The sequence below is a fragment of the Phytophthora sojae genome (assembly GCF_000149755.1).
Source record: "Phytophthora sojae unplaced genomic scaffold PHYSOscaffold_1, whole genome shotgun sequence".
Lineage (NCBI taxonomy): Eukaryota > Oomycota > Peronosporomycetes > Peronosporales > Peronosporaceae > Phytophthora > Phytophthora sojae.
In genome coordinates, this window is record NW_009258115.1 from 11,953,948 (window position 1) to 11,975,925 (window position 21,978).

A 21,978-nucleotide genomic window follows, 5' to 3' on the forward strand; every position below is an offset into this window, starting at 1 on the left:
CGTTAGGCCGCAGCACTCCAGAGTAATGGAAGAAGAAACGTGTGTCCTAACCAAACTGCTGTACATTGCACAAAATCTATTGGAAGTAGTATAACTGTTCGCCAGGCTGGCTACCAGATCTCAATCTCCTCCTGAATGCGTTGGAGTTCTTGCTTGGGCAGCACCGTCGTGCTACTACCTTGTCGGAGGCCGTCACGGGCAATGGTGGCCTGCAAATCAAGCGTCTGCTGGAGTGCTGTATCGTACGCAGCATCCAAGTCCTCCATGAGCGCGTCCATAGCCTTCTCCGCATCGTCAGCATTGTTATCCTCTCCATCTTCATCGGGCTCAACAAACGTCGTGCTGTCCAACATGAGACTGTCGTCGTCAAGTGAGTACTCGCAAACCTGGGACTGGTTGGCGCTGTGATAACTTGAGTAGCAATGACGAAGGCCAAGTGGACTTTCGACCCACGCAGGGAGCTGCGTCCAGCCCGAAGCTGGCTCGGACGCTAAGCTAGAAGCAATCCCCGCCTCGACACCGAGCGTTGGGTGGTTTCGGATGCCTTTGCTGGATTTCAATACCGTCAGCAAGCGCTCCAGCAGTTCAAGCTGCTCAAGGGCTGCATTGTCAGCTTTCAGCTTCTCAGCAAGTGCGAGCATTTCGGCACCGCACTGGCATAGATCTTCAATCGGGCCAATCTGAAGCTTTACCCTCTCCCGATACTCGCTGCTCACCATGAACTTAATCCACTGCAGCGTCAACTCCACGTCATTCTGTTGGAAAGCCTTTTCCGACTCGTCCTGCGCTGGTACTTCCTCGCCTTCAAAACTTTCACGACGAGACTTCGGTGGGCAGATAGCGTCGAACACCTTTCGGCACAATCTCGCTAGCAGCGACGCACTAAAGGTCCTCCACGATGGTTGAAGCTGCAACAGCAACGTCACGAACGCCTCCTTCTGAAAGATCTCCGCTGCGTCCTTGGCATCTTGGTTTTCCGGCAGCGACGGCGCTTCAAGGATCAGCAATCCAGTGGGCGCCACACGCTCCCCGTACTGCTCTCCGACCGCCAACAACGGAACCACCACATTACGAAGGTTGTCCGCATCCAAAATGGGCTTCGGAATTCTCTCTACGCCTTCAGAGTCCACCTGCATCTCGCCATCGCCTGGTTGTTTGTTCAAATGCGGCAGTTGTTCGAACAGCCACTGCGCCACATGATGCACTTGTCCTCGAATAGAGTCCTCCTGAGCTCCCCAGTAGTTGGCACGCAGCCACGCCAATAGATGCTTGGCAGCGAAGCGCAGCACCGGCAGCGACGGCAGTTGGTTGTGCGTGGACTCGTGGCGCAGGTCCACGATCCAGAGCGGGATGCCGATGCGCTGCGCCAGCGTGCTGACGGCTGAGGCGTACGCGCCCTTCTGCGAGCCGTCCACCAGGCCGTTCACGCAGCGCACGACGGTGCTCGCGTACAGCAGCGACAGCTCCATGTGCGAGCGAGAGCTGACGCCTACGGCGTGGTGGTGATGCTGCGCCATGGACTCGTGGAGCTGGAGCTCCACCAGCTGAGCAGTGGCGTTGATGGCAACGGGGAGCTGCACGCGACTGCGCCAGGACGCCACGCGGGAGACCACGCGCTGCTGCGCGTACGGGTCGCTGCTGAAGAGCCCCACATGCACCTCGCGCCACTCGGCCCAGTCGAGCCACGGCACCGCGTTCCTGCGCCCACTCATTGAAAATGTGGTTGGCAATCAATTATTGTTCTCTGAAATTTATTTTCAGAAAACAATGGACGCCGGTCTGAATTTGGGTTTCCCCCATTTCCCGTCATTCTCGGTTTAGTAAATGCAATCAGAACAAACGAGATTTGCTAGAATTCCACGCTTAAACGTGTGAATCAATAAACCGTATCTTGGAATAGTCTTTATATACTTATACTGGGATAGGAAGCAACGTTAGTGCTGCTATCGCAGACCAAATAGGATTATATCCGTGGTACGTCAAGTCAAACGATGACCCCTCTTGACATCTGACTGGTATATTTTATTGAAACCGGTATGGCCCCATGGGCAAGTCGAACCGGTAAAATATTTATTACACCGGTATGAATCCGGTGCCGCACTGGGGCAGTCCGTAAAGCAACTTTGTTACGACACAACGACACCGGGTTACAGCACCCTTAAAGAGGCTTCCGCAACCTTAAAAACGGCTCGGCAACCCTAAAATTACAGGTTGCTTCAGCAACCGGTAATTTATCGAGGAGAAAATGACAATAGCGGAGTCAATTTTGAGATCGAAATTTGACGATCATACGGGCTGGTGACTGCTCAAAGCGGCCTCAACATGCTAAGAGGAAGGAGCTGCACCGCATCGAGCGAGACTATCACCACCACGACGCTATCCGCCGTGGTTCAGCAGCCCGCCAGGTTCTACGGGTACTGCGTGCAACACGAAGTAGTCTTAGTTAAAAGCACCGCAATTCTTGTGTCAGAAGGAGAGAGATGCAGGCGAAGCTCGGCGTAAAATACTCGCAACCCAAGCAGCACATTTACCTGGTGCAAGCATGCCACTCGTTGGCGCTGCGTTAGATCAAAAGTGCGAAGCCAATCGGCATCGACCATGGGGCCATGGGCCAACAAAATTCATGTTCATCACGCCAAGACATCGAGTATATACAAGTGCAGCCTACACCTACCAAGGCCGTCGTCTCATAGCACTGGTTTCTCCGGCTAAATGGTAGTTGCTAAGGACTTCCCGGTCAAACCCAATCCGTCAAGCATACAGTAATAGCCAACATAGCTGTTCAAGCCCTATCCATACCATATATTACGCCCTACGTGGCTTAGCTTTCGCTTCTTCCCATCTAGGTTTGGCTGTGATATGGATTTGCCGGACCGCAATCGTGATCTTCATGTCCGCTCGAACGCGCACAGGCATTACACGTTGGAGTACGAACGCAAGCACCTTACAACTTTCTCCGCACAGTGCAACGTACCATAAGATGCCTTCAGGCGCGCTTCGCTGCCACAGTCTTCGCCGCAGCCCTCCACGCACATTCTTGGCGTGGGCATCCACGCACAGCCCTCGCAGCGTCTTCCAGCCATCCAGTCGCTGGCTGTCGTCCACTTCCGTCCAGTGCTTGGCCGTTGGACGTGGCTACTGACTGTCCAGAGGCACAGGTTAGATGTACTCGCACCCCCAATCCATGGCAAACACACTTACTTACACGTCATCGAGCAGGGGTAGCTGCTACTTCTTCGGCTTGCCTTCCACGTTGGATCTTTCGAAATGAAGCATATTTCGCACGAGCTTCCGGCCGCGTCGGACAACCTTAACAATTTTACAGTACGAATATCTTACCCCAAGTAGAAATTTTGCGGCAAGCTACTCAGTCGAGGAAATGTATCGTAAATTGCAAGGTTGCTTGAGCAACCTTCTGGGATTTTTTATGTTCCTAGTAAGGTTGCGTTAATCACTTCGCACTGGGGGCAGGCCCAACCGGTGGGCAACCGAAGACACTGGTATGATTCAGTACGTATATTCGAGCAGTGAACGAATTGAAGTAAAGAGAACGATTGAGGCGGACTGTAGTAGCACTAGAAATAAGCATTTGCATTATCAAGTATAAAACTTCTACAAGCTGCAAACAGATCTTAGCCAAGGTTCGCATTTGTTGTAAAGCGTTGCCAGTTGATATCTGGCATCTACAGTCTTAAGGACAATTTTCGGGCAGATGCTGCGGCTGCGAAGCAGGCGCAGGAGATGACCGTAGCTCATAAGAAAAGACATCAATAAAACTAAAGAGGGGGTTTATACCAAATTCCTCCTATCCCAGCCTTCGCGGAGCCCTAGTATATTACGTGGATGTTACCTGTGTCGTCGGTCCCAGCAACACGCGCATAGATTACAACAATACCGTGGGTAAGATATAAAGTTTGATGTAGCGCGAAGGGGACTTGGAAGCGTCCGCACCGGCACTTCATGTGCTCATGTCCGCACTTGTCCGCAGCCACAAAGTCCTCCAGTAGTTCCTCAGTATTGGAGTCTGCACCATAGTCACCACTGGCGTTGTTGTTATATCATTTTCCTCCTTATACTCGGGAAGAGTGACCTGGTCATAGTAAATGAATCAAAGGACTCGCACAACTCCCACATACGATACTTCAATATAGACGACCGCTTTACTGTCGTGTGCAACACCATCCATGAGCTTAGTAGCTGAATGCTGGTGCATCGGATCCCTCGTTCCTACGCTACCAGCACTGTATCCGCTCACGCCACGCCATTCAAGGCGAATCTCATGCCGTGCGCGTGGTGCTCCCAGCGTCTCCACCTTCTTCGGCGTCGTTACCGAATTCATCTACCCCACAACACTGACGTTGTTTCGCACTCTGATACACTATGAGCTGGGGCCGAACGTTTAACTACAACGTGCTCCTTCACCGGTTATTCTTGCATCTTTTAAGTTTTAAAAAAAACACATTTCACCTAAAGGAAGATTTTTAAATGGGTCTTTTACAGAACAGGTCTTGGATTTGATCAGACTGTACTTTTTCTTTGAACTTGTGATTGGATCACAATTGCCACGCTGAAAAGGCTCACTTTGAAACCTCAGCCATGATGCTGGGAAGCCAAGCCTACCTAACGCTGCCCGCTCCTCGATGATGCCCGAGTCACACCTCCACGGTCCAAGCCGTTGCAGCACCCTGGGTCGCCGCCCCCGGCAATACCACAACGGATTGCGTCGGAGGAAGACGAGCAAGATCCTCACCATGAGGAGCTCCAACGCAAACGAGCGCAAGCCCCACCAGCAGAGCAGCGAGGGGGCATGACTCATGCCCCCATGCATGAGTGAGGCCTAGAAGATGCAGCAGCGCCATCGCAGGGGTCAGCAGGTGGACAAGATGCGTCATGGCAGCACGAACAGCAGGTGGGCAAGGTGCGTCAGGAGCAGCCCAAGCAGCAGTCGACCAGGAAGTGGCTTATAACGTCGACGGGTCAAGTCCGCCTCGCACCACGTGCAGCACGACATGCTGCGCTGTGCAAGTGCGCTGTGCAAGCGCGCTGTGCAAGCTGGGCTATTTGGTGATCGAGGACACGGAAAGTGACGTGGTGGTGCGGCAGACACCGTTCGTCGCGGTTACTACGGTTGACGCACAGAACGGTGCGGGCATCGTGTAGGCGGAGGTGCTCTACATGCCCCATGAGTGTGGAGCGCGTCAAGTCCACGGAGGTTATCCGGGTGCATCGCTGCTGTTCCTGCTGTTCAAGCCCGCGTAGCTCGCCGCTGCGCCGTGCGCCACTCCTCACTTGTGCGCTGGCCGCCGGTGCCGTGCGGCTCCGAGTCGAGCTTGAACGCGCGCACTTTGGCCGTCACCCACGAACGAGACTGGAGCCCGCGTATCGATGCCCACGACATCTCCATGGTGCATCTGGCGGTGCGCACGCGTGTGGACGCGGAGCCCGACGAGGTGTGCGCGCAATCAGACAAGGCTGCTGCCGCTGGTCGCCCAAGGTTGGTCGCAGTGCAGCGTCTTAGCTTCAGAGAGGTTGTTACCGTGCTGCGGCGGTGGCGCCTCGCTACGAGTTGAAGCACTTTATTTCTCTCTTAGCCAAGCAGAAGGGAATCGCCTCGTTGTGGCTACTAGGTATTGTAAAGTACATGTACCATGGTAAACTAAATTTACGAGATATATGCCAATTGCCAACAGTAGACTGTCGATGTTGATTGAGAGTGTGAACGAAAACGAACCCAGGTCTGCACTGTTTTGACTGAGAGCTATGTGCTATCACCTAAGACTTACTATCAAATAGGTAGAACGCGTCGCCGCCGCAATGGAACATTCCCTTCCCAACTGCTCTTGACAGCAAGATACATTAGTTGCAATACCAGACGCTGTTCATGTTTCTATGGGTGGTGCTCAATTGTATTCCATTCGAGACTTCTGTACACGGAGAACTGTATGCGTCAATGGATGCAATGATTTTGAGCACGACCTACCTGCCAAATACCTCTTGAACCAAGATAACCGGTCAAAATGGACACTCTTCACCTGGAGACAGCACCACGAACTATTGCTAGAGCAGGAAGTCGAACGGGGCACGCGCGAAGGAACAAGTCATGTCATGATCCAAAGTTGTGAATGTTTGGTTCAGGTCTTCCGATTCGGTCTCACAATCAGCATGTTCAAATCCTGGACCTGATCGGCATAAGAACCAAAATAAAGGCAACCCACCTAAAAACCGAAGGTCTGATCCATGAGTGACAGTTGCACGCAGATCTCAAGCAAAGATTGTATTGATTATTGTTTGTATAAGCATGCCGGCTCATATCTAAAAGCTACACTTTTGAGGCGAACAACCGGGCAGATGCTGCGGCTGCAAAGCAGGTGCAGGAGATGCAAGGTTAGAAACACAAGCTAATATAATAGGGTGTTCGTTCTTTCGAAAATGATCCTATCTTAGCTTCCAACAGCAAGGTATCGCATGTGCACCTTGGCCAGCTCATTGTCCGAGAAATCAAGCATCTGGTAGGCACCACCGCGAGCGATCCCTAGTCTCTAAGTAGATTTTGTTAAGTGGGTGGCAGATTCATAGTTTATGCGTTCAGTTTGATAAATCTTTCATTCGTGTCGCCCCATGTAGCGTTTGGTGCAGGTGCTCTAACACCACTGACATGTTAGTTCAAAATAGAAGACACTAACGCACAGTTAGCCAACATCGATAGCCACAACATGTCAGCGTTAGGGAGTACACTGCATAACAACTGTGAACATTAAGATAAATACTATGAATGGCGATTGCGAGCAATATAACGCTGATATACCGGCCTTTGGCTCGTTTGGTTGGCGAACTTTGATAGAATTATCAACTACCTATAAATTTGCAGGACAGAGAAGCATTGACGAAGCTCTAGTTGCTCAACGCCTAGCACCCGTGGTTGTCGATACCGTAAGTAGCTTACAATTTCTTCGCCATCAAATATGTGTATATGAACTAAGTTAGTGCTAGCAAGCTATAAGTCACTACACTAGTCATCCAAATCCAACCTCGTGGCCATTATTGTTATTTGCCGGTGCGAACCCCCCCAATAATACTTAATGATATACGCATCCCCCCTCACCTTTTTAGCCTCAGGGAGATGAAACGCGTTAGAGTCCGCGCACGTCGTAGGTATGTGTCGCCCGGTTGTGGCCGCGGGTGTTGCGGCCGTCGGTAACGCTCATGGTCCGCAGTAAAAGGCCCCGTAACTTTTTGCATTTTGTCACTTCCCTCCCTGATAAGCAGATACCTAAGCTGCTTCCTGAAGCAAATTGCAAAACAGAAACCCTTCGACAGCTCCACAAAAATGATACCATCAACTATTTCACTAAGTATTGCTAACATAGAACTTTATATTTTCGGCTCTGCCCCTAGTCAAATTAAACACCACACCATAAGCAGAGCTACTACGCTAGCTAATTATATGAATGTTAGAGCGGAAGCCCTTCCAGATCGGAAAGTTCGAGCGAGGGGACAAGTATTGTGGATGATAGCGCCACTCGATGAACGGCGCGGGCTAATGGATCTACTATTCCCACGGCTCCAAGGGCGTGGTACGAGCAGCTTCATCATCGCGTAAGAACATGGATGCCAGCAGCTTCGGCGTTCTGGTTCTCGCTCCAAATCACCCATTTTGGGGTCCAGTACTCGATCGAGCGGTTGCTGGCGCTGAAGGAGTACACGCGGAACACGTCCATCTACCGTGTAACGTTACTGCTGGTGCTCGTTGTATCTCCACTCCCCGTTATCGCGTTGTGCCAAGAATTCATTCCACTCCAGGACCCGGCAGCAGGTTAGCACAAACTACGGTTTCTGGATCCGTATGGGCATTTTAGGGTTTGCAGTCAGCCCCAACATGGCCAGTTACGTGGAAATCTTTCTCGATGGCATCAGACTCTCGCGGCGCCAGAAGATGCTGTTCTGCTCCTATGTTGTAGCCAGTCGCTCGGCTTCGTCGATGCCGGTTGCGGCGTTATAGGTCTTTCCGGTTCCGTTCATCAGTAATACGCTTGACGCGTTTTTGATGTTGGCGCTGGGCATCTCGATTTATGCGGTTTTGGGGGCTGAAGAGGTGCAGCGGGTGCTCTCCCAACGGCAGCAGCTCCGCCGAATGAGCAGATTTGTCATGGTGCAGCTTGTGAGTTAAGAATAGATTAGGAAGATAAAAATTTCTTAAGATTAGATTAGGAAGATAAAACATCGAAACTTAACAACATGAGGTTCTCTGCAGCACTAACCTGATGCACCAGCACACGCATTGAAGATTGAAGCCAAAGTCAGTGCTGACGGCTTGGTCGGTCCCTATGGAGGAACCTACTAGTGAGCGAGTTCCTTTGGATATGAGGCATCTGGTCAATGAAAGGGCATCAATTCTGGAAAGGACACTTTCATTAGTGGGTCTTAGTTCTGGCAGCAGCAAGACAGCGCTCTCCGAAAACCCTCCAAATTTCTCCCAATCAGAGACGGAACGAACTGAGACCCCCTTTGCAGTTCGGCAGCAGCAAGATGACTCATGCGCGGTCTTCTTGCTCATTTAGCCTATTGCTCAACTCCATAGTGCTCTCATACATATATACATGTTATAGGTGCCCAGCAGCGTGCTGCAGCAAGTTGTCACATGCTTTCGATGCGAGGACTCACTGCTACGGGGTCGGTGGAGGTCAGATTGACCCAGCGGCGGTCGATCCGCTCAACCCCAGCAGCCCAATGCTATCTGATCTAACGAAAGCACCTGTGGAGGACTCATATACGTCGGGGGAACGTCGGCTCCCGCTGCCGTCGCTCCTGGGGCGGTCCGGCAATAGGTGGGATCCATCTTGCTGCTACTGCCGGCGCTATACTGCACCAGAATCGTGGCAGTATGGTAGTATATCGCTGCGATTCTAACCCCTGAAAAATACCTTAAAGTTTGTATGGTGCTTCCGGCCAATAGGAGTGTGTCGTCTACGATTCTTAGCATTTACAACCAATAGACACTACCGTTGCTTAAAATTTCGACCAATTAAATCGAGGGAATGACTGTCAACCGCTGATCTGAGCATTCCAACGATATCTGGTTGGAAACGCGATTTGATATCGAGTATGCCATACAAATATCAAGTGAACTACAAATAGAATAAATATTCATAGGTTTCCAACCCCTGCCAGCTCATCTCCGACTCCATTCTGCGTTCCGACGCACACAGGCATGTCGGTGGCATCGCTAGTTCCTGCGAACAGCCAGAGAAGCAGAGCGACGGCTGTGAAGTCCTTGAAGACTTCCTTGCGAAGAAGGAGGTGACGCTCACAGAAGTGCATGATCGTATTTCTAAGGACAGCACAGGTAAGAGTTTGTTTGTCATTCTGGATAAGTATGGGTGGTTCTTAGTGAAAAAAGTAGGAAGGCAAGGAGTAGCTCTGTCCAAGAACACTGTGCTATCTTATTTTGGCAATGTTAAGAACTGGCTGGCGGATCTGTACCCGCAACAGGGCCAATCTGTAGCTAAGAAGCTGCAAAAGATGCTATCAACTCTAGATCGGTACTGTGAAAAGAGGCCGGAGCAAGGTGTCACGAAACAAGCGCCACCATGTACTAAGAAAGATATAAAGACTATCATCTCGGCTCTCTACATGCACGCTTCCGCCAACTCCGACTACCTGGATGTGGCGCAAGTGGCGTTGATGTGGTACCTCTACGGTCGTGGTTCTGAGGCTGAGCAATTGGAGAAAGCGCAGCTGTGTGTATACCCCGGTACGAATCGTGCAGGATTTTGAATTTTTGTATTAATTAACCCCACGATTTATGCTGACAATTCTGTGCGTATATGCTAGGCGGTATGATATTTCTCCGCTTTAAGCGTGTGAAGACTGCTTCGCAACAGGGAATCTCCCTGTTTAAGGATCCTAACGATCCCTTCACGTGCCCGTTACACGTGCTAGCTGTCGCTCTCGCCCTTCAACCCGCTCCAGGAACTCGCATCTTCCCGCAATTTGCTGCCGTACCTGCGCTGTCCACGTCCGACGACCAAGACGACGATGGCGAGCTGGGGCTGATTGCGCAGCTAGACCGCGAGCTTGCGGAAGCACCTACATGCAAGACTCCACAGCCATGTCGAGCCAACTCGGCCCCTGGTGCCCAAGCTTATATCAATAGACTATTAGTCACGGTTAGTGGGCTGCCAGCAGCAAAGGAGAGTGGACTCACGAAGGGACTTACCTCGCACTCCTTCAGAAGAGGTGGGGCCATGTACGCCAACGCCTACAGTCGCATTAGCCCGAACTGGGTTGTTGAACGCGGGGGCTGGAATATGTCGCGCGTGAGCAAGGCGTTTTCCTACAACACACGAAGATCAACAAGTTGCGCGCCAATTGAGCGGGTGGAACCCGCAAGCGGGCGCCCGACTTCCAGACCTTACCGCCCTGGACGGAGTTGTCCGAGCGCGCGTGGAGAAGCTGCAGGATCTCCTCTTCGCTGCTGTCACTGGTTTCCCGACAGTGTCTTGGAACGTGGATCCTCACGTGCTCGAAGTGTTGATGGCGACCTTGATCCTTCACTTCCCCGAGATGGAACGCCATCGCTTGGATAGCCCGTACGTCCGTCGCATTCATGAAGCCCTTGGTGTCTTCAACATACAGGCCTCCGAGCTGTTGGCATGGTCGATCACCCTCTGAGCTGCATTCAATCCACCTGCAGAAGAGAAACAAGAAACAGTGGCCGAGTCCTCTCAAAACATGTTCCGTGTTCTCGAAAAGCTGTTGCAGCAGCTCGACGAGCTATTGCTCCGCCAAACACGCGTAGAGGAAAGGCTGGCTGTTTTGGGGGCGAACGCAGAATCTATTGACAAGAAAACAAACACTACCGAGCAGCAGCACGAAGACGTTGAGCAGTCGCAGCCAAAGCGCGCGCGCAAACGTGCCTCCAAAGCGCTATCGACAGTGTGGTTCGAGTGGTTCACTGCTGTACCACGCATGTACGAATCAACAACAGTTAGCAAAGCCATCCTTCACGAGTCACGATACGCAGTTGCATTCATGATGCTCTGCTTACCTTCTGGGTTCAAGCTGGACCCGGCCTCGCCAGCGTACAAGGCGGAGGTCCACGCTGTTGGAGTCGAAGCCGAGAAGAAGACGCTTGAATACTTGGCTGCACAAGGCTCACAGGCTGTAGCCGTTGGCTCGGTCGTCAAAGCCATGCGTGCGCTTCACAAAGCAGGCCACCTTTCCGTCCTCCTTGACCAGTTTTGCGAGCGCTACTATGAAGGCGAAGTCGTCGACCCGACACCCAATTCCGCCCTTCCGCCATTCCTGCGCTTCACCTAAATGCACACGCAGCACACTAAACAGTCAATAAGATACACAATACGTACAACAGGAGTAGCACGCACTCTCTTAGCTGACCTGTCCAAAAAGAAAGCAAAAACACATAATACTTTATACCCATGTCGGGGTTTGAACCCGATCCTCCAGGCCCGAAGGCCTGCCGCTCAACCTCACGAGCTCCATGGGCGCGGGTAAGTCGCATCCATCGACAGCACCATACTCGTCCAAACCCTCGGCCACTTGAGCCACACGCCACGAGAGCGCACAGGCGCAACCCAATACACGTCCCAGCAGCGCACATAGCCCAGCAGCAAGTGGCCCGGCGTCAGTAGCACACACGGCCCAGCAGCACACACGGCCCAGCACTAGCAGCACAGACGGCCCAGCAGCACACACGGCCCAGCAGCACAGACGGCCCAGCGGCCAGCAGCGCCTGTGTACACGCAGAGACAACAGCAGCACAGTCAGCACAGGTAGCACAAGCAGCGTTGCACGACTCGCTGCACTAACCTGGAAGCTTCTGGACTGTTGGCCGAGAATCCAATCGGCGGTCGTGAGGTTAAATATCAGCTGAACAAAAAACCTAATACCGTTGCTAGACCGATTTTGGTTGGACCCCGTTGGAATTTTGACGGTATGGAAAGGGGTCGGCAGCAAGATAGCAACCGAGTTTTAACCAATCACAGCTCATATCCTTCAAGATTTGTAAGAGCGCTATCTTGCTGCTGCCAGAACTGAGACCCACTATTGTACTAGCTCTGAAATTACAAATTTCAGGGCTTCTTCGGGCCTTGCACGACACGACCGAAGCCATGTCGTGCTGCTCAACCTAAATCAGAAGATTTAGAACCAACAAAGTCGTTGTCGTTCTCAAGCTTCTGATAAAGTCCTGCGGGGCCCGAACAACCCCTGAAATTTGTAATTTCAGAAACCAATAATTGGAAGCAGTTGATAAAATTTCGATGGTACTGTCGACCAATCAAAGCCTGATTTAAAATAACAATATTTTCGGGTCGACTAGTCTGACCTCCAAATTTGCGTAAAAAGTGCAATTTTCATACTTTGAAGGCTAGGCACGAAGTCAATTTTTATCCAATCAACACCACAGACCCCTGTAATAGACGTTTCTCATTGAGTAGAATTCGTTGAAAATGATAGTTTTTCGTCAAATAGCGTGTAACATAGATACCCTAACCCTCCCATCAGGTCAGACTAATTACTGTAGCCGTCGTGGATCTGTCCTTCGTGCTTGGTGCTCAGCTGCGGAGCGAGTGGTTGCTTGGCCCCATGGCTCAGCGGTCAGTACATACCGACGATGCGGTTGGAGAGACTTGCTGGCAGCAGTAGCAGTGGTTCCAGTCGTTCTCACACCGACTGCAGCGACTGGCATCGCTGTCGGCCATCGAAGCGCTGGGCCGGTCGTTCGCGGGGCTCTCGAAGCCGTCATTTGCTGCAGCGACGTGTACAGGAGGAAGCACGCTGTCCTGGTCGCTGTTGCAGTAGCAGTGCGTCCACTTCTGCAGACAGAGATGGCATGTATCCGTGCCGACCTGGCGCTGAGTGCGGGACTGCTTGGGCTGCGCGTTGTCGCCCTGGTCCGACAGCGTCGTGTATGCCAGGCTCTTGCTTCGCAGGCCCGCAGCCTTGATCTGCTGCTGTCGCTTCTCCTCCATGGCCTGCAAGATCTCGATGGGGCGCTGCTTGGACGCCATCGTCGGGAACAGCGTCTCGGTCTGTTCCATCTGCAGAAACGACTTCAGAATGCAGTTCTCGATGTTCTCGCACGCCTGCGAGCAGTCCTCGAAGCTGCGCGCCATGATGCACAGCAGCATGTGTCTGAGGAACAGCCCCAAGCTGTCCATGCGCTCCTTCACCACCGCCGCTCGGCTCGAACGCAGCAGCCTTCGGCGCGGAAACGGGTACTCGGCGATCTGCTGGAGGTACTGCTCGCAGTAGCTGCAGTGGCCCCAGGACACGAGCTCCATGAGCTCTTTGCGCAGCTTGTAGAAGTCCGAGTATCGCCTTCGCACCACGCATTTGCCGCCCGTCGTCACGTTCCGCACGAAGACCGTGTACATGGTGTACTTGTGGCCCTTGCCGTGGCCCACGGCGCCGCCCTCGTCCGTGTCCAGCGCCTCGCCGCCCTCGACCTCCTTGGAGGCCGTGATGACTACGGAGATGGAGTCTTCATCGATCATGCTTGGCGCGCCCACAGCCTCGTAGCCAGGCGTGCTTGAAGAGGAGGTGTCCTGGGTCCTGCGAGGGGCGAGCTGCTGCTGGCTGAAGTGGAGCTGCGCACGGCCACCAAGACGCTCGACCAGCGAAGGCTTTCGCTCTGCTGCTGGTTCGTCCTCTGTTCTCGACTGCACAACAAGACAATCTGTTCCAAAATTTATAGAGATGGGCTGCAGGTTGCACGAAGGTGCCACATCGGGGTGTAGCCATCTCGTTGACAGCATGGCGTCCTGCTGGTCAAGGTGCTGGTCAAGGGTGCTGGAGATCATTGTTGAGCAATGGATAGCCGACGCAAGCTGTCCGAAGCCTGTGGGGCAATCTTGCTGCGCTTGGTTTGCCGCGGCGGACGCCATGTTGCATCAATGTTGCGCGCCACATTCCCACGCCCCTCACGTTCTTTGAAGCGACTCTTTGCCAAAGAGTCTCTGGACGTAGCGTTTCGGTGCTAGGCAGAGCCGTGTAAAGACGATCTTTTGGACCCCATGATGGCGCTAGACACTACCGCGTAGCGGTCATGGCGCCTCTGTGCCACACTACATGTAGACTCGAGCAGTATTGAGCGTACGGCATGCTCATTCTTCCATTTGCCGCCCACGAACAAGTCTCCAGCACCGACGGTGACTTCAACGGCGTCTACGTGTACTTCCACGTCTGCAATGCATGTTGCGACGGCCAAACGCGTCGTGGTCATCCTGCCGAGACGACGACGAAAACAGCGACTTGGACCTGGAGCTTTTGTACACAGAGACGGCCGCAACCGAGACAAATATCGCTTCGAGATCATAAGCGCTCGTATCGAAGCGGCCATCGTCCAACGCCAACTCAAGGTGAAAAGTGCCAGGAACCGGGCGCTACGCAAGGCGAACGCGGAGCAGCAAGAAGAGGTCAAGAGGATGGACGCTTTTATCTCGCAGCAGAGAGTTGAGATCCAGAGGCTGGAGAAGTTGAAAGCTGAGCTTATACGACTTGAGGACTAGCTCTCGGCATGAAATGCTTCTGCTATGCAAACGACCAGAGCTACAACTGCATGGCGGCGCCATCTACACGAGAGAATGCTAAGCTATTGATTTCTTTAATCTAGGTGTCGCGCCACTCCTATTGTCTTAAATACTAGTTTGTACTGCCGCCTGCCTTCCTTCCTGCCTACTTCTGCTTCGCACACACTTCCGAGACGGGCCCCGAGATCGGCATCCGCTCCGCGTTGGAGAGCGACGCGGGCCGCGTGGCCTGCTCCTGTGTCTTCTCTTGCGCGCGCTCCTTCTCGGCCATGCGCTCCAGCGCGAACACCAGCAGCGACCTCTCTTGAAGGAAGTCGCGGCTGACCTCGGCCTTGCCAAAGTCGCTCACGAACGCCAGCAGCTTCTCGCAGTTGCGCACCAGGAGCTGCTCCACCTCGGGCGACTTGTTCGGGTTCGCCACGAAGATCTTGAACACGTGGAAGGCGTCCATGCGCAGCGCATCGCTGGGCTCGCGCAGCAGCAGCATCACCTGCTTGAGGTTATTGCGCGAGGCCACGTACCGCTGCATGACGGTAAAATTCACGGGGTCCAGCAGCAGCTCCGATAGCAACTGCAGCGCCTGTCGCCGGGTGGCGTAGTTCTCGGACGTCAGCAGGCTGTTTAGCAGTCCGAAGACGCGGTCGAACGACGTGTCCAGGATCTGCACCGTGGCCTTCTTGTGCACCGTGAGCAGTCGCGAGATGTTGATCAGCGCGTCGGCCGAGATGTCGAAGTTGCTGTTCTCCATGGTCACCTTGAAGAGGAACTCGAACTCGGGCTCGAGGTCCTTGAGGAAGATCATGGTGAGCGTCTGGTACTCGAAGCAGTCGCGCAGCATGGAGCCGCAGATGAGCGCCGTCTCGTTGTTCCGGTAGCCCTCCACGAGCCAGCGCATGATGTCTGGCCGCTCGCCGATGAGCTCGATGAAGCTGCGCAGGTTGTGCACAGTCATGGCGCGGAACACGTTGCCCACGTACTTGCGCGTCTCGAAGGTGAGCTGGCCCAGCACCTTGGGCATCAGCACCTTCTCGAGCACGCGGTAGCGCAGCAGCAGCTCGGCCATATCGTCCATCTTCTTCTCGCGGTCGCCCTGCTCCTCGTCCCAGTCGTGGAACACGGTGCGGATCTTGGCCCACTTGCGCTCGAGCTCGCCGGGCACCGTCTTCTCGGTGGCCGACTCCTCGTCGCTCGACTCCTCCTCGAAGTCGGGCTCGCACGCGTCCGCGTCGCCCGCGTCTCCGTCCGCGGCGGGGATCACGGCCCCCTCCTGCTCGGGCTTGCGCTCGGCCAGCGTGGCCGCGCCCGAGCTCGCGGCGATGCTGAGGCTCTGGAACGCCGCGTCCAGCTTGTCGTCCGGCACCAGCTCGCGCAGCAGCACGTCCACGGAGCGCACGAGCTCGCCCGTGGGGTTCAGCCGCGACCAGAAGAAGGTGTTGACGCGGTCCATGGTTCTCTACTGCCCCCGCGTCCGCTACGCCGTCCGTCGAGCCGCCCTCACGTGCGGTACAGAGCGCAACGCGGCGCAAGTCGCTCGCTGCCGGGCCGAAGGGAGGAAGCCGCGCGTACGCGTGTTCTCCGTCTCCTCTTGCGAAATTGGCTCACCAGTGGTGGTGAGCCTCGATCCTGGTGCAACCCCGACTCGCCAGCGACATACCGCGATCGACGACAGCGGGCGCGCAGAGCCGGAGCGGTCCGCGACTTGACTTGGCTCCAGTATGCCCAGAAACGGTCACAGGGCCGTCTTTATCGCACGAATTGGTACGTACGTATGAGGAAAGGGTTCACCTCAGAGTCTACACCTGGGCGATGACATCACTTCAACCAGCTCCAGCACCTCCCATTGCAGTGGCGGCGCTCGCCAGGAAGCCGCTTGCTGCTGTGCGTGGCAGCCTGCTGAGGCCCAAGATGCCACGCCGGAGATCGCGAGGACGTTGCTGTGCAGCACGGGCAAGGAGGGAGGGAGAGGTAGGGTATCGCAGACTTCCTCCTGCCTTTTCTGAGTCAGACTGAGGGCTCGATGGAGAACTTCTCGATTCTCGATTACAGGCCTGATTTCGATGCGCAGCGAGCGTGGGGAGCGGTAGCGTTTGTTCTGCCACGCCGGACGAGCAAGCATTCGGCTAGAGCTTCGAGATGGAGCGTCGATTTCGAGCTCTGAAGCGCAGTTTTGGTTGCTATCAGCACGACAGGCGGAGCATGCGTGCTGTGATTCGGCCTGTCGAGCAGGGGATCTTTTGCGGTCCAGTGAAGACGAGCCCGAAAATGGCTGGACGCGCGCGGCTGTATCCGCGCATGGGTCGAGCCGCTCAATCGCGCGATCTGAGTTTGCTCCAAAATTGACCGGAGGCAGCGCTCGTGGATACGTAAATGGACTCGTTCGTTGTATTGATATGCATTACTACTTGGCTCTAGACCGTGACCATGGCTCGACGGTTGGGGTTCTTCTGGAGCTTGTGGCTGCGGTTGTCCAGGCGCGAGCGGTTCTTCTCGTGCCAGAAGTTCTTGCGCTTGGCCTCGACGATGGACATGCCCCCGGCGATGTTGTTGCGCTTCTTGAGGAAGTTGGCAACGAACGCCGTCGACAGCGCCGTGCTGCCGCCGCGAGGGTCCACGCCCGCAGTCTGGTACGCCAGCAGCAGGTTCTCCTTGGTGACAGCCAGCACCGACGCGCGCGTCTCGTCCGGCCGGAAGTGCTGCTTGTAGTAGCGGCGGAACTCGCGGCGGCCGAGGCGACGGCCGTTCGAGAGCACGAGCTCGCCCGTCTCGGACACTTCCATGGTCATGTCGTCGTCCTCGTCGTCCTCTTCGTCCACCTCCTCCTCCTCCACGACCTCCTCGTCATCGTCGATGCTAGCCTCGCTGTCAGTCTCCCACTCGACCTCCTCCTCGGCAGAGGCCTTGTTCTTCCTCGACGCAGCGTACTGCGCCGCAAAGTCGTAGAACTCCAGCAGCTCCTCCAGGTCCTCGTCCTCGTAGCGCAGCTTGCAGTGCGAGAGCGACGTCATGTGTTTCTGCACGTCCTGGTGCGTACGGAAGGTCTTGCCCTTGCCGTTGCAGTACAGGCAGTAGAAGCCGACCTTGACCTTCTCGGCCAGGTAGGCGACCAAGCCCTCGGCGTCCACGAGGAACTCGACGTCCGGGATGAAGAAGCCGTGCTCCTTGAGCATGTGCATCAAGCACGAGTCAAAGTCCGCCGCGTGGTGCGAGCAGAAGATGCAGTCCTCCTTCTCGAGCGGCACCTGCTTCTTGTACTCCTCGATCTCCTTGGCCAGCTCCTCCTCCGTGAGCTCCTTGGGCTCCTCCTGCTGCTCGACCTCAGCACCGTCTTCCAGCGACACAACCTCCATCTGCTTCTCCACCGTCTCCACAGTCGAGGCGACCTCCGGGTTCTTCTTGGCGTTGGCCAGGTGCTTCTTGGAGGCCAAGTGGTTCTCGTGCGCGTTGGCGGTCGTGAACGTCTTGTTGCAGGCCACGCACTTGAGCACCGTCTTGACGCCCGACTTCTTGATCTGCTCCCTCTTGGCGCGCTGCTTCTGCTTGGGGTCGCTGGCGGCCTGCGCCTCCTTCTCCTCGCGCACCTTGCGCATGCGGAACTCGAACTGCTCCTCCGACACGGGCGGCAGCTCCACCACCTTGCGCTTGAGGTTGTAGCGGTGCCAGTCCTTGCGGAAGTGGTCCTTCTGCTCCGCCGGCGAGGCGAACTCCAGGCGGCAGGCCGTGCACGTCAACATGGCTGCAGCGAGCGGTAGTCTGTCTTAACGTACTTGGCGTCTCCTGTTCCGTCCGCAGTTGCCTTTGGGGATCAGAGGAGCTCTTGGCGATGATAACCAATCGGTTGGCCGCCACTACTGTCCGGGAATTCCTGTCCCGTTCCGAAATGAATTAGTCGTCCACCACACCAAATGTACACAAAGTGCTGTATCCGTTTGCGCGACGCGAGCCATTTCTTTGGCCCAAAGGTATCCGCACCAACGAACACGCCATTCCTCGTTCGAGCGCCAAGCACCGCACATCACCCACACCGAGAGCTGACGACGATGCTTCCGTTGCTGCTGCGGACGGCTCGGCGCCAGGTTGGCGCCGCCTCCACCGCCCAGAGCTTCGCCATCCGCGCCTTCTCCACGCCCGCGCGCAACCCCGCGCACGCCTCCTGGACCGACGACGACAAGGCCTACTTCCAGCAGCTGCTCAAGCCCGAGAGCGTGCTCACGGACGCCGACGACACCGAGCCGTACACCGTGGACTGGCTCAAGAAGTACAAGGCGCAGAGCAGCCACCAGATGGTGCTCAAGCCCAAGACCACCGAGCAGGTCTCCGCCATCCTCAAGTACTGCAACGAGCGCAGCCTGCCGGTCGTGCCGCAGGGAGGCAACACGGGCCTCGTGGGCGGCAGCGTGCCCGTGTACGACGAGATCGTTTTGTCCACGAGCAGCATGAACAGCGTCGTCTCGTTCGACGAGGTGTCCGGCATCTTGGTGTGCGAGGCCGGCTGCATCCTGGAGAACCTGGACAACTACGTGGCCAAGCACGGCTACATGATGCCGCTGGACCTGGGCGCCAAGGGCACGTGCCAGATCGGCGGCAACGTGGCGACGAATGCGGGTGGCCTTCGGTTGCTGAGGTATGGATCGCTGCACGGCACAGTGCTGGGCATTGAGGCCGTTCTTGCGGACGGCACGGTGATCGACTGCCTTAGTACGATGCGGAAGGACAATACGGGTTACGACCTGAAGCAGTTGTTCATCGGATCGGAGGGTACACTGGGCATGATCACCAAGGTGTCGATTTTGACACCTCCTCGTTCTTCGTCGAAGAATGTCGCTCTGTTGGCGTGCGAGGACTTCGAGGCTTGTCAGAAGGCTTTCGTGGAGGCAAAGAAGAACCTTGGTGAAGTGCTGTCAGCTGTCGAGTTCATGGACCGTCAGTCTCTGGACATGGTACTCTCCCAGCAGGACTGGACCAAGGATCCGCTCGAGACCCCGAGCCCGTTCTACGTGCTGATCGAGACGTCGGGTAGCAACACTGACCATGACATGGAGAAGCTGGAGTCCTACCTGGAGGATGTAATGGGATCTGGTATTGTGGTCGATGGCACGGTGGCTCAGGACGAGGCGCAAGCGCAGAAGCTGTTCCTGCTGCGTGAGGATATCTCGATGTCGCTGAGCTCCCGCGGTTACGTGTACAAATACGACATCTCGCTGCCCATGGACCAGTACTACAAGGCCGTGGAAGAGGTACGTGAGAAGATGGCCCCTCTCGGCGCTGAGGTTGTCGGCTTCGGCCACATGGGCGACTGCAACCTCCACCTGAACATTTCCACGCTGGAGTACGATGAGAAGGTCTTCAACGCTCTGGAGCCGTTCGTCTTCGAGTGGACTTCCAAGTACCGCGGAAGCATCAGCTCGGAGCACGGCATCGGCACGCACAAGCCGTCGTACCTGCACCTGTCCAAGTCAGACAACTCGATCCAGCTCATGAGGCAAATGAAGCAGATGATGGACCCCAAGGGAATCCTGAACCCGTACAAGGTTCTGCCTACCAGCGAGTAAATCAGCATCTCGAAGGGTAGGCCTGAACCACAGAGAGAGAGCGAACTGCGTTTGGTTCAGTGAGCCAAAGGCGCAGTATCATCAGCAAAGTCAAGGGTTATAGCTGTTCGTAACGCGATAAACAATGCCGTTGCTGAGTCACCACCTGCAGTTTCTCCAGGTTCTGGCATAGCAATACAGTACACAGTGTACGTGGCTGGTCTAGTTCGTCGCTGTTGTCGGCTGCCGCACAAGAGCCTTAACTTCAATTTGCGTAACGTTTTATGCATTGACGATTGAGCATTTTCGCCAGTCAGAGTGCCCGGTACTGTACGTCAGTCGCGCTTATCCTCCTTGCCCGGCACTCCCCCCAGCTCACGATGATCCTCCCGTTGCTGCTGCGGACGGCTCGGCGCCAGGTTGGCGCCGCCTCCACCGCCCAGAGCTTCGCCATCCGCGCCTTCTCCACGCCCGCGCGCAACCCCGCGCACGCCTCCTGGACCGACGACGACAAGGCCTACTTCCAGCAGCTGCTCAAGCCCGAGAGCGTGCTCACGGACGCCGACGACACCGAGCCGTACACCGTGGACTGGCTCAAGAAGTACAAGGCGCAGAGCAGCCACCAGATGGTGCTCAAGCCCAAGACCACCGAGCAGGTCTCCGCCATCCTCAAGTACTGCAACGAGCGCAGCCTGCCGGTCGTGCCGCAGGGAGGCAACACGGGCCTCGTGGGCGGCAGCGTGCCCGTGTACGACGAGATCGTTTTGTCCACGAGCAGCATGAACAGCGTCGTCTCGTTCGACGAGGTGTCCGGCATCTTGGTGTGCGAGGCCGGCTGCATCCTGGAGAACCTGGACAACTACGTGGCCAAGCACGGCTACATGATGCCGCTGGACCTGGGCGCCAAGGGCACGTGCCAGATCGGCGGGAATGTTGCAACCAATGCGGGTGGCCTGCGACTGCTGCGTTACGGCTCCCTCCATGGCACGGTGCTCGGTGTGGAAGCGGTGCTAGCCGATGGTACCGTTATTGACTGCCTGAGCACGATGCGGAAGGACAATACGGGTTACGATCTCAAACAGTTGTTCATTGGATCGGAGGGTTCTCTTGGTGTGGTGACCAAGGTGTCCATTTTGACACCTCCTCGCTCATCATCCAAGAATGTGGCGCTGCTTGCCTGTGAAGACTTCGAATCGGTTCAAAAGGCTTTCGTTGAGGCCAAGAAGCATTTGGGCGAGGTGCTGTCGGCAGTGGAATTCATGGACCGTCAGTCTCTGGACATGGTGCTGTCCCAGCAAGACTGGACGAAGGACCCGCTGGAAACCCCGAGTCCATACTACGTGTTGATCGAGACATCGGGCAGCAATGCGGATCACGACATGGAGAAACTAAACGCGTATTTGGAGGACGTGATGGGCTCCGGCGTTGTAGTCGACGGGACGGTGGCTCAGGACGAGGCACAGGCTCGCAAACTTTTTGTGATCCGCGAAGACATTACGGTCGCACTTGCAGCGCGCGGATACGTGTACAAATACGACGTGTCACTGCCGATTGAGCAATACTACAAGATTGCAGAGGAAACCCGGGAGCGGCTTGCTCCGACGGATGCGAAGGTCGTGTGCTACGGCCACATTGGCGACTGCAACGTTCATCTGAACATTTCAACGCTGGAATACGACGACAAGGTTTTCAGCGCACTGGAACCGTTCGTCTTCGAGTGGACTTCCAAGTATCGCGGGAGTATCAGTGCTGAACACGGGATTGGCACCCACAAGCCTGAGTATCTTCCTATGTCCAAGTCTGACAACGCCATCAAGCTGATGCAGCAGATGAAGAAGATGATGGACCCGAAGGGAATTCTGAACCCCTACAAGGTTCTTCCCGAGGCGCACTGAGCA

The 21,978-nt window shown here is 55.3% G+C and overlaps 4 protein-coding genes across 4 annotated transcripts; 2 read left to right on the forward strand and 2 right to left on the reverse strand.

The window, feature by feature from the left end:
* Window positions 1-110: 110 nt before the first annotated feature.
* PHYSODRAFT_553315 (hypothetical protein) lies at window positions 111-13,663 on the reverse strand (the record flags this gene model as incomplete). Its single annotated transcript, XM_009519238.1, has 2 exons — window positions 12,630-13,663; window positions 111-1,667 (listed from the first exon to the last, which is right to left on the reverse strand). The coding sequence occupies exons 1-2, from the start codon at window positions 13,515-13,517 to the stop codon at window positions 111-113; spliced, it is 2,445 nt and encodes an 814-aa protein (XP_009517533.1). The 5' UTR covers window positions 13,518-13,663.
* A 688-nt stretch (window positions 13,664-14,351) lies between these two features.
* Window positions 14,352-16,123, reverse strand: PHYSODRAFT_353734 (hypothetical protein). Its single transcript, XM_009519239.1, has one exon. The coding sequence runs from the start codon at window positions 15,997-15,999 to the stop codon at window positions 14,698-14,700; it is 1,302 nt and encodes a 433-aa protein (XP_009517534.1). The 5' UTR covers window positions 16,000-16,123; the 3' UTR covers window positions 14,352-14,697.
* Window positions 16,124-17,909: 1,786 nt separating this feature from the next.
* On the forward strand, window positions 17,910-20,508 carry PHYSODRAFT_284590 (hypothetical protein). Its single transcript, XM_009519240.1, has one exon. It carries the CDS (start codon window positions 18,590-18,592, stop codon window positions 20,099-20,101), a length of 1,512 nt encoding a protein of 503 aa, XP_009517535.1. The 5' UTR covers window positions 17,910-18,589; the 3' UTR covers window positions 20,102-20,508.
* On the forward strand, window positions 20,461-21,975 carry PHYSODRAFT_310261 (hypothetical protein; the record flags this gene model as incomplete). The annotated part of the gene is made up of 1 exon (XM_009519241.1): window positions 20,461-21,975. One exon carries the CDS (start codon window positions 20,461-20,463, stop codon window positions 21,973-21,975), a length of 1,515 nt encoding a protein of 504 aa, XP_009517536.1.
* Between the last annotated feature and the right edge of the window lie 3 nt (window positions 21,976-21,978).

Coding starts and splice junctions, on each gene's coding strand:
- PHYSODRAFT_284590 (XM_009519240.1), top strand. CDS start 18,590: ATGCTTCCGTTGCTGCTGCGGACGGCTCGGCGCCAGGTTGGCGCCGCC.
- PHYSODRAFT_353734 (XM_009519239.1), bottom strand. CDS start 15,999: ATGGACCGCGTCAACACCTTCTTCTGGTCGCGGCTGAACCCCACGGGC.